Source organism: Anguilla rostrata, chromosome 17, assembly GCF_018555375.3.
Source record: "Anguilla rostrata isolate EN2019 chromosome 17, ASM1855537v3, whole genome shotgun sequence".
Classification (NCBI taxonomy): domain Eukaryota; kingdom Metazoa; phylum Chordata; class Actinopteri; order Anguilliformes; family Anguillidae; genus Anguilla; species Anguilla rostrata.
In genome coordinates, this window is record NC_057949.1 from 1,342,359 (window position 1) to 1,354,716 (window position 12,358).

A 12,358-nucleotide genomic window follows, 5' to 3' on the forward strand; every position below is an offset into this window, starting at 1 on the left:
ACTGTGTACCTCTGACAGAGTACACTCTGCGTCCCCTTAAACCCTGTACCTGACACAGAGTACACCCTGTGGCACCTGAAAGGGATGCTTTGTTATTTTTCAAGCAGTTATGTTTAATTTAATTTTTGGTTGGAACTTATTCTTATGGTGCATGCAACCTGAGACCACTACATGCAAGAATAGAAGTGGTGTGGCTTCTTATGTTAGCAGTACCGCGCATGGAGAGAGGCAAATTACTGCGATGTGAAAGAAGATCTCTAAACAAGATCAATTCAAAGACACTAAAAATGGGTCCCGTTTATGGAAATCCAACTTTCAGGGGGAAAAATGACTAAGATGGTCTTCATGTCACATTCTCCAACTACATTTAGGCAATCCAGATCTAATGAAAATGTGGCTAGTTGTCCTCAAACGGAATACCAGCATGCCAATTCACCTTCCCTCTTCAAACTCTCAGCCCCTATCTATCGCAACTCCTCGTTCGTAAATTCGGGCTCAGATAAGCAGCGTTCGGCAACACAGCTGAAACTTTCCTCGGTTTCTTAGTGGGACGTAGCGGTGGCTCCAGCGTGCGTTTGTGAGCAGCGTGGCTGGTGTCTGGTGTGCGGCAACGCAGGCGGGAGGCTCTCAGGGTCCCGCCTGGCTCTCCTCTCACCGCTGCTCCCCACTCGCCTGCAGGTCTTCCACTTCTCACAGCAGGACCAGAAGCAGAGCTGGCAGCGGGCTCACCTGTTCTGCCGGCAGCACGGAGCTCACCTGCTCAGCATCGCCGACTTCGAGGAGGAGCAGTTCGTCTGGCAGGTCCTCCATGAGGCTTTCGGGTGGGTGGGGCCTCGTGCCCTCGGCTGCTCCCCATGCCTTTCTGTAATTCGGCACAGAGCAGTCCGTCCTCACTGTGTGCACTTGAGTTACACATCTTGACTCAACGGAACCGTGTTTGTCCTCTTGTATTCATTCGTTTTTATTGGATAACCCTCTTTAACTGTTCTTTTTACTTTTAGCCTTTATTTTATGATGTTTTTTATTTAGAGATGACTGACTGTCTTTGCTTAATTTTTGAGCACCTTGTAATCTGTAATGCACTTTGGGAATATAAAATGTACTTAATAATAACCATTAATAATAATAATAATAATAATAATAATAATAATAATGTGATTGTGTGATTCACAGGGAGTCGGAGGATCACGAGCAGCACTGGTTCTGGATTGGGCTGAATCGCAGGAACCCGGATGACAAGGGGAGCTGGAAGTGGAGTGACGGGCTGGGGGTGAGTCATCGCTCCCTCTCCCTCCCAAACACCCCCTCACCCCTCTCTGATTCCTCGCCTCACACCCAAAGCCCCTCTATCGCCCAGTCTGCGCAGTCATTCACACTTATTCACAATTTACAATTACACAATAGCTGTGTTGCATTAGGTTTAATGAGAGCAGTTGGATCTCTTGTCTGCTGAGCTGTCTGTGCTGTCGTCTGACACCCTGCTCCTACGGCACAGTATTCCTACCACAACTTTGGCCGCTACTTCCATGAGTACGACATCCGCCAGTGCGCCGTGGCCGACCTGGGGACCATGCAGTGGATGGCCATACAGTGCGAGTCCGAGCTGGACTGGATCTGCAAGATTCCCAAAGGTGCCTCAACTTATTCCTGCAGCACTGCGGACACCGTACAACACACTGCAGCAGTACAGCACTGCAGTCTACACACTGCACAGCATAGCACAGAAATATAGCACCGCGATCTACACACTGCACAGTGTAGCACAGCAGTACAGCACTGCAGCCTACACACTGCACACTGTAGCACAGAAATACAGCACTGCACACTGTAGCACAAAAATACAGCATTGCAATCTACACACTGCACACTGTAGCACAGCAATACAGCACTGCAATCTACACACTGCACAGTGTAGCACAGCAGTACAGCACTGCATTCTACACACTGCACACTGTAGCACAGAAATACAGCACTGCATTCTGCACACTGCACACTGTAGCACAGAAATATAGCACCGCGATCTACACACTGCACAGTGTAGCACAGCAGTACAGCACTGCAGCCTACACACTGCACACTGTAGCACAGAAATACAGCACTGCACACTGTAGCACAAAAATACACCATTGCAATCTACACACTGCACACTGTAGCACAGCAATACAGCACTGCAATCTACACACTGCACAGTGTAGCACAGCAGTACAGCACTGCATTCTACACACTGCACACTGTAGCACAGAAATACAGCACTGCATTCTGCACACTGCACACTGTAGCACAGAAATATAGCACCGCGATCTACACACTGCACAGTGTAGCACAGCAGTACAGCACTGCAGTCTACACACTGCACACTGTAGCACAGAAATACAGCACTGCACACTGTAGCACAAAAATACAGCATTGCAATCTACACACTGCAGACTGTAGCACAGCAATACAGCACTGCAATCTACACACTGCACAGTGTAGCACAGCAGTACAGCACTGCAATCTACACACTGCACAGTGTAGCACAGCAGTACAGCACTGCATTCTACACACTGCACACTGTAGCACAGAAATACAGCACTGCATTCTGCACACTGCACACTGTAGCACGTAAATATAGCACCGCGATCTACACACCGCACACTGTAGCACAGCAGTACAGCACTGCATTCTACACACTGCACACTGTAGCACTGCAGTACAGCACTGCATTCTACACACTGCACACTGTAGCACAGAAATACAGCACTGCATTCCACACACTGCAGTATACCCAGCAGTGCATTGCATTTTGCTGTACAATACTGCACACTGCATTGCACATGTAAGATGCCACATCCAGCTACAGTGCATAGTCCTCACCAACTATAGCATTTTACACATCAACAGAAATGATAATATTATTAATAAATGTGGTGTTTTCTTCTCAGGAGCTGTTAAGGCGGAACCTGATGTCACTGAAGGTAAGTCTAAACTGCAGTGTCCTGTTTATTCTATGCTATTCTATTCTATTCTGTATTCTTGTCTTTGTCAAAGTTATCTTTGCCTAGTCGACTGATTGCTGCTTTTTCATTTTTCCTGGTATGTGATGTGTGTGTGTCTCTCTCTCCCTCCCTTTCTTCCTTCCTCTCTCTCTCTCTCTCTCTCTCTCTCCCTCCCGCCCTCCCCCTCCTCACAGAGGAGTCCAGTAGTCAGCAGTGGCTGAAGTTCCAGGATGCTGAGTATAAGATCTTTGACCATCGGTCCACCTGGAACCAGGCCGAGCGGATCTGCACCTGGTTCCACTCCTCCCTGGTTTCTGTGCATTCACCTGAGGAGCAGGCCTTCCTAATGCAGACCCTACAGAAGGTAAGCCAGCTAACTGCACCAGAATGCAGCTCTCTGTACCAGAATGCAGTTCACTGTGACAGCACACAGCACACTGCGCCAGTATGCAGCTCTTCATACCAAAATGTGGTTCACTGTAACAGAACACAGCTCTGTCCCAGAATGCATCTCTCTGAATGAGAATTCAGCTGTCTGCATCAAAGTATAATTTGCTGTACCAGAATGCACTTCACTGCACCAAAGTACAGTTAGCGGTAACCAGTAAATGGTTCACGGCACCAGAATACATCTCTCTGTACCAGTCATTCTCATTGTACTAAAGTATAGTTCACTGTGCCAGAGTCAATCTCACCTATGAGTATAGTTCACCATACTAGTATAGCACAGTCCAACATGGTTCACCCTACTTTTAGGGTTTGTAATAGTGAAAGTGCCTCCCAGAACCAGTGCAGCTGTTCTGTAGACATTTTGGATGTGGATACCCCATGACGCGTCTCTTTGTACGTCTTGAAACATTCAGTACTAAAAGGGTGCTTTGATGGCCTCTTGCCTGTCTCCTCGCTGTGGAACCTGTGGCTTCTGCCTGGCTCATAGGAGACCAAAGTGGAGGGGCACCTGTGGTGGGTCGGGCTGCACACCCAGGAGAATGACGGGCGCTTCTACTGGGCCGACGGCACTGTGCTCAACTACGTCACCTGGGCTGCCGGCAAGCCCCGCCCCATCAGCCGCGACCGCAAGTGTGTGTACTTGACGGCCAACAAAGGTGAGTGGCTGCAGGTGTGTGTACCTGTGCCTGCAGGAACAGGTTTGTGTGTAGGGCAGCTAACACAGCTGAGTGGCTGCAGGTGTGTGTACCTGCGCCTGCAGGAACAGGTTTGTGTGTAGGGCAGCTAACACAGCTGAGTGGCTGCAGGTGTATGTACCTGCGCCTGCAGGAATAGGTTTGTGTGTAGGGCAGCTAACACAGCTGAGTGGCTGCAGGTGTGTACCTGCGCCTGCAGGAACAGGTTTGTGTGTAGGGCAGCTAACACAGCTGAGTGGCTGCAGGTGTGTGTACCTGTGCCTGCAGGAACAGGTTTGTGTGTAGGGCAGCTAACACAGCTGAGTGGCTGCAGGTGTGTGTTTGTGACAGGCGCAGTCTGTTTCTGAGGGGAAATGAAAATGAGATGGCCACTGTCATTGCTCAGTGTGCTAATGGCCCCACGGGGCTGGGTGCTGTCTGTCTCTCCCCCCGGCCCAGAGGAGTGGGGTGACCAGAAGTGCTTCTCTGACCTGCCCTACGTCTGTAAGAGGGTCCACATCTCTTCTGTCAACCCGCCCACCAGAGCCCCACCACCCCCGCCCGAGGGCTGTCCAGATGGCTGGGCCCCTTTTCACCGCAAGGTACAGCCCCACTCCGCCCCAGCTGACCCCACCCCACCCTGTCCCACCTGACCACACCCCGCTCCGCCCCACCTGCTGGGTACCTGCTGTAATGGGAGCCTGGTGTAATGTGTACCTGCTGTAATGGGAGCCTGGTGTAATGGGTACCTGGTGTAATGTGTACCTGCTGTAATGGGAGCCTGGTGTAATGGGAGCCTGGTATAATGGGAGCCTGGTGTAATGTGTACCTGCTGTAATGGGAGCCTGGTGTAATGGGAACCTGGTGTAATGTGTACCTGCTGTAATGGGATCCTGGTGTAATGGGAACCTGGTGTAATGGGAGCCTGGTGTAATGGGAGCCTGGTGTAATGTGTACCTGTTGTAATGGGAGCCTGGTGTAATGGGAGCCTGGTGTGATGTGTACCTGGTGTAATGGGAGCCTGGTGTAATGTGTACCTCTTGTAATGGGAGCCTGGTGTAATGTGTACCTGGTGTAATGGGAGCCTGGTGTAATGGGAGCCTGCTGTAATGGGAGCCTGGTGTAATGTGTATTTGGTGTAATGGGGTTGGGCCATGCTGCAGTCTCTTACCCCAAGTCATGTGATCCCTGTCCCCCTGCAGTATTGTACCATGCTTCAGTCTCTTACCCCAGGTCATGTGATCCCTGTCCCCCTGCAGTATTGTACCATGCTTCAGTCTCTTACCCCAGGTCACGTGATCCCTGTCCCCCTGCAGTATTGTACCATGTTTCAGTCTCTTACCAGTGATCCTGTCCTCAGTATTTACCAGCCAGTCTCTACCCAGACGTGATCCCTGTCCCCCTGCAGTATTGTACCATGCTGCAGTCTCTTACCCCAGGTCATGTGATCCCTGTCTCCCTGCAGTATTGTACCATGCTGCAGTCTCTTACCCCAGGTCATGTGATCCCTGTCTCCCTGCAGTATTGTACCATGCTGCAGTCTCTTACCCCAGGTCATGTGATCCCTGTCTCCCTGCAGTGTTACAAGGTGTACGGGCATCAGGATACAAAGCGGGTCACATGGTCAGGAGCCAAGACCCTGTGCGCGACTCAGGGAGCTGGTCTGGCGGTGCTAACCAATTCTCTGCAGCAGGGTACACTCTCACCTCGCTATTACACCCTCAGTTACTGTGCTTTTCCTCTCTGTACTGCATTCTGTCTTATTAATATAAATACTTATCATTTACAGTGGAAAAGTTTCTGCTGTATGGAAATATGATTGCCTTGCCAGCAGACATTCAGTTCACTGCTTGTGTGAAAATTATATGTGTGGAGTGGACAATAATACTTTGCCAGCCCTCACCCTTCCCCCCTCCCCTCCTCTCTTTCCTCTTCCCCCTCATCTTTTTCTTCTCCACCTCCCTTCTCTACCTCCCACAACCTCCCCCCTCTCTCCTCTCCTCTTGTTTTTCTCCTCTCCTCAAACAGCTTTTCTCACCACTCTGTTGCCCAACATCAGCTTCAGCCTGTGGATCGGGCTCTCGGACGCAGAAAGGCAGTTCCAGTGGATTAATAAAGATCGGCTCACCTACAGTAACTGGGCCCCTGGAGAACCTGTGGGCCGCAGAGACCCCGTGCTCACGAAGGCGGTAACGTCAGCGCTGCCTCTTATCTCATCTGCGTTCCCAGTGTGTCCTAACCGCCTCTAATCTGTTTATTCACACGTCCTAACTGCCTCTAATCTGTTTATTCACACACTGTCCTAACTGCCTCTAATCTGTTTATTCACACAATGTCCTAACTGCCTCTAATCTGTTTATTCACACACTGTCCTAACTGCCTTTAATCTGTTTATTCACACACTGTCCTAACTGCCTCTAATCTGTTTATTCACACACTGTCCTAACTGCCTCTAATCTGTTTATTCACACAATGTCCTAACTGCCTCTAATCTGTCTATTCCCACATGTCCTAACTGCCTCTAATCTGTTTATTCACACATGTCCTAACTGCCTCTAATCTGTTTATTCCCACATGTCCTAACTGCCTCTACTCTGTCTATTCCCACATGTCCTAACTGCCTCTAATCTGTTTTTCCTTCACACACTGTCTTAAGTATCTGCCTCTAATCTGTTTATTCACACACTGTCTTAAGTATCTGCCTCTAATCTGTTTATTCACACACTGTCCTAACTGCCTCTAATCTGTTTATTCACACACTGTTTTAAGTATCTGCCTCTAATCTGTTTATTCACACATGTCCTAACTGCCTCTAATCTGTTTATTCACACAATGTCCTAACTGCCTCTACTCTGTCTATTCCCACATGTCCTAACTGCCTCTAATCTGTTTATTCCCACATGTCCTAACTGCCTCTAACCTGTTTTTCCTTCACACACTGTCTTAAGTATCTGCCTCTAATCTGTTTATTCACACACTGTCTTAAGTATCTGCCTCTAATCTGTTTATTCACACACTGTCCTAACTGCCTCTAATCTGTTTATTCACACACTGTTTTAAGTATCTGCCTCTAATCTGTTTATTCACACACTGTCATAACTGCCTCTAATCTGTTTATTCACACACTGTCCTAACTGCCTCTAATCTGTTTATTCCCACATGTCCTAACTGCCTCTAATCTGTTTATTCCCACATGTCCTAACTGCCTCTAATCTGTTTATTCACACACTGTCATAACTGCCTCTAATCTGTTTATTCACACACTGTCCTAACTGCCTCTAATCTGTTTATTCCCACATGTCCTAACTGCCTCTAATCTGTTTACTCACACACTGTCATAACTGCCTTTAATCTGTTTATTCACACATGTCCTAACTGCCTCTAATCTGTTTATTCACACACTGTCCTAACTGCCTCTAATCTGTTTATTCACACACTGTCCTAACTGCCTCTAATCTGTTTATTCACACACTGTCCTAAGTAACTGCCTCTAATCTGTTTATTCACACAATGTCCTAACTGCCTCTAATCTGTTTATTCACACACTGTCCTAACTGCCTCTAATCTGTCTATTCCCACATGTCCTAACTGCCTCTAATCTGTTTATTCACACATGTCCTAACTGCCTCTAATCTGTTTATTCACACAATGTCCTAACTGCCTCTACTCTGTCTATTCCCACATGTCCTAACTGCCTCTAATCTGTTTTTCCTTCACACACTGTCTTAAGTATCTGCCTCTAATCTGTTTATTCACACACTGTCTTAAGTATCTGCCTCTAATCTGTTTATTCACACACTGTCCTAACTGCCTCTAATCTGTTTATTCACACACTGTTTTAAGTATCTGCCTCTAATCTGTTTATTCACACATGTCCTAACTGCCTCTAATCTGTTTATTCACACAATGTCCTAACTGCCTCTACTCTGTCTATTCCCACATGTCCTAACTGCCTCTAATCTGTTTATTCCCACATGTCCTAACTGCCTCTAACCTGTTTTTCCTTCACACACTGTCTTAAGTATCTGCCTCTAATCTGTTTATTCACACACTGTCTTAAGTATCTGCCTCTAATCTGTTTATTCACACACTGTCCTAACTGCCTCTAATCTGTTTATTCACACACTGTTTTAAGTATCTGCCTCTAATCTGTTTATTCACACACTGTCATAACTGCCTCTAATCTGTTTATTCCCACATGTCCTAACTGCCTCTAATCTGTTTATTCCCACATGTCCTAACTGCCTCTAATCTGTTTACTCACACACTGTCATAACTGCCTTTAATCTGTTTATTCACACATGTCCTAACTGCCTCTAATCTGTTTATTCACACACTGTCCTAACTGCCTCTAATCTGTTTATTCACACACTGTCCTAACTGCCTCTAATCTGTTTATTCACACACTGTCCTAAGTAACTGCCTCTAATCTGTTTATTCACACACTGTCCTAAGTAACTGCCTCTAATATGTTTATTCACACACTGTCCTAAGTAACTGCCTCTAATCTGTTTATTCACACACTGTCCTAACTGCCTCTAATCTGTCTGTTTATTCACACACTGTCCTAACTGCCTCTAATCTGTTTGTTTATTCACACACTGTCCTAACTGCCTCTAATCTGTTTATTCACACATGTCCTAACTGCCTCTAATCTGTTTATTCACACACTGTCCTAACTACCTCTAATCTGTTTATTCACACACTGTCCTAACTGCCTCTAATCTGTTTATTCCCACATGTCCTAAATGCCTCTAATCTGTTTATTCACACACTGTCCTAACTGCCTCTAATCTGTTTATTCACACACTGTCCTAACTGCCTCTAATCTGTCTGTTTATTCACACACTGTCCTAACTGCCTCTAATCTGTTTATTCACACACTGTCCTAACTGCCTCTAATCTGTTTATTCACACACTGTCCTAACTGCCTCTAATCTGTTTATTCACACACTGTCCTAACTGCCTCTAATCTGTTTATTCCCACATGCCCTAACTGCCTCTAATCTGTCTATTCACACATGTCCCAATTGCCTCTAATCTGTTTATTCACACACTGTCCTAACTGCCTCTAATCTGTCTGTTTATTCACACACTGTCCTAACTGCCTCTAATCTGTCTATTCACACACTGTCCTAACTTGTTTCATGTTTATTAGTGAAATTGATTTGTCATAGCATTCTGGAATAGATTCCTTGTATTTTCCTTATGGGTTGATGGCAAATTTGGCTAGAGTTAGAAAGGTTACAGCTAAAGTTTGTTTGCCAGCTAGTAAACAGACTACTTTTTTATGGTTCTCTAGTAATCAGGTCAGGAGCTCTCTTCACACATGCATGCCCAGCGAAGTTCTCTACTGTTCTAGGGTCATTTGTGAATAAGAGCTCGAGTCTGCATGCCCACTCAGTTCATGCTGAATTGTTAATACATCAGTGTTCCGTGTTCTTTGTGGAAAACCAGTGGAAGCGCCTCTGTCTCAGGCTGTTGGCAATCCTGCTGTTTCAAGGTCCTCACTTGTACAAACGCTTCTTAAGTGCACCTGTTTCATGATCAAATAATACCTTCTGTGCCTCATGTTATAGCAAAGTATGTAACCATGAAAATGATTTGTTGTTCCAAACGTAAAACAGAGGTTTTTATTTTTGCCCCTCCAATGCTCATTCCATGCTGGCTGTTGTAATGACGCCCCCTACTGACGATGTGTGGCAGGTGAACTGTGTGGTGGTGCTTCACGGGAACCCAAAGAAGAACGCTGGGATGTGGGCGTCCCGAAGATGCGAGGTGGAGAGGCACGGCTTCGTCTGTCAGAAGAGTAAAGGTACTGAGGAGAGGCGGAGACAGCAGCGTCTCACACACACACTTACGCACACACACATACACACTCACACACACGCACTTACGCACACTAACACTCACACACACATTCACACACACACTCACACACACACACAGTCACACACACACTCGCACACACTCACACACACACACACACTCGCACACACTCACACACACACACACTCACACACACACACTTACGCACACTAACACTCACACACACATTCACACACACACTCACACACACACACAGTCACACACACACTTACGCACACACACATACACACTCACACACACGCACTTACGCACACTAACACTCACACACACACTTACGCACACACACATACACACACACACACATACACACTCACATACATACACACTCGCACACACTCACACACACACACACACTCGCACACACTCACACACACACACTCACACACACACACACACACTCACACACACACACTTACGCACGCACACACTTACGCACACTAACACTCACACACACGCACTTACGCACACTAACACTCACACACACATTCACACACACACTCACACACACACACATTCACACACACACTCACACACACACACATTCACACACACACTCGCACACACTCACACACACACACACACACACATTCACACACCACTCGCACACACATTCACACACACACTCACACACACACACACATTCACAAACACACTCGCACACACTCACACACACACACTCACACACACACACACTCACACACACACACTCACACACACACACTCACACACACACTCGCACACACACGCACACTCACACTCACACACACACTCACACACACCTTCACACACACACACATTCACACACACACTCACTGTGTTTGGGCCCTCTGCAGCAGAGTCACTGGGTTGGAGCCAGGCCTGGTGCCACGAGGGGGCAAGTGGGGGCTTTGCCCCCTCAGTTGTATTTTCTGCCCCCCCTATAGAAAAATAGCAAAAACAACAAAAATATTGGCTGAGATACAAGTGTCATAGAGACGACAGTAATGAAACACCTTCTTTGAAGTTTTCCCCCATAAAATATTTGAAGCTTGTTACCAGATCCAGTCTCTTTTCCAAATGCACAAACAGCATTCAAACATTGTTTTGAAATATAGCGCTGTTATTTTAGAAGCACGGTCTGCGCTGTTTGTTGTGCGTTGTCAAGAGATTTATTTATTAGATTTGCACCTCACGGCACGCTGTACGCGATGTGATTCACCTCTTCAGGCTGCACCTCTCCCCATCCCTCCCTACCTCCCTGTAATCTCTAAATTGACTGTAAGCTTAGGGTTGTAACTAGGTAGCTGTTTCTTAGTTGACTTAGTTAATGCACTCGTGTCTTAACTACTGCTTGCATTTTTTGCATAGACTGCGTTGTTGCTGTTTTTGTTTGTGTTAGTGTTAATCAGTTTAACCTACAGGGTCCAAGTTGAACTATGCGGTTGTTCCCTGCACTTGGAAACGGTACTTCTCTCTAGGGTTTTCAACACACTTGTTCCTGGTTATGGTTATACACGTTGTTGTACGTCACTCTGAATAAGAGCGTCTGCCAAATGCCTGTAATGTAATGTAATGATAAAAAAAAAAAAATGAAAAGTTAAAACCTTTAACACTCAAGCTAGTTTACTTGCTAAATAGTTAGTTCAACTTTCGCCATCACGTTACGTAGCTTGTTTGCTTAGCCAAAAAGCAGTTCAGGAATAAAGTTGGATATCAGAATGTGGCTCTGTAAGAAGAGAGAAAACACCGTAGTGACCCCAGCCGAGGCCAGTAGCCACAGCAGCAGCAATGATATCGCAGAGCCCAAACTTAATCTGCTGGCTCCACCAGCCGCAGAAGATGTTACGCCGGCGGCAAGCAAGGTCAGTGGTTAGAATCGTTCATAAATTCTATTATTCTGCGTATTGTAGACCTACTTTCCGAGTGCTCCGATTCCCTAAATTGTGCGAGGACACTCAGGTTTAATACTGGCTTCACCACTGCTGTGAAATGAATGTATTTGATTTAGAAACAGTAGTCTTGTGTTGTTGTTATTTAGCCTTTCAGAGGCCATTGCATGGTTAAATCAATGAATTTCATTAAACCTACCACGAGACCAATTTTAGGTGGTGACCTAGCAATCTCCCCCAAATATTCCTATTTCTGGCCATGACGCACAAACACATGGAAAAGTTAAGGTATGGAATCGTTCGCATCTAGTCAAAACGCCACTATATTGCCACCTGCAGGATGAAAAAATTCTGAAATAGGCATAGCGGGATGATAACCTACTGTTTTAACTGCCCCCTCAGTCACTTCATCCTGGCGCCGGGCCTGGTTGGGGCCCTCTGCAGCACAGTCACTGTGGTTGGGGCCCTCTGCAGCACAGTCACTGTGTTGGGGCCCTCT

At 46.6% G+C, this 12,358-nt stretch overlaps 1 protein-coding gene across 1 annotated transcript in view; it reads left to right on the forward strand.

Moving 5' to 3' along the window:
- Window positions 1-12,358, forward strand: part of LOC135243220 (C-type mannose receptor 2-like) — a 79,416-nt gene that overhangs the window by 53,752 nt on the left and 13,306 nt on the right. The window contains exons 14-23 of the mRNA XM_064314874.1: window positions 679-821; window positions 1,174-1,270; window positions 1,496-1,631; window positions 2,925-2,957; window positions 3,173-3,342; window positions 3,916-4,084; window positions 4,562-4,704; window positions 5,682-5,796; window positions 6,131-6,291; window positions 9,809-9,917. Coding sequence (XP_064170944.1) covers window positions 679-821; window positions 1,174-1,270; window positions 1,496-1,631; window positions 2,925-2,957; window positions 3,173-3,342; window positions 3,916-4,084; window positions 4,562-4,704; window positions 5,682-5,796; window positions 6,131-6,291; window positions 9,809-9,917 — 1,276 coding nt within the window. The remainder of the gene's footprint in view (window positions 1-678; window positions 822-1,173; window positions 1,271-1,495; window positions 1,632-2,924; window positions 2,958-3,172; window positions 3,343-3,915; window positions 4,085-4,561; window positions 4,705-5,681; window positions 5,797-6,130; window positions 6,292-9,808; window positions 9,918-12,358) is intronic.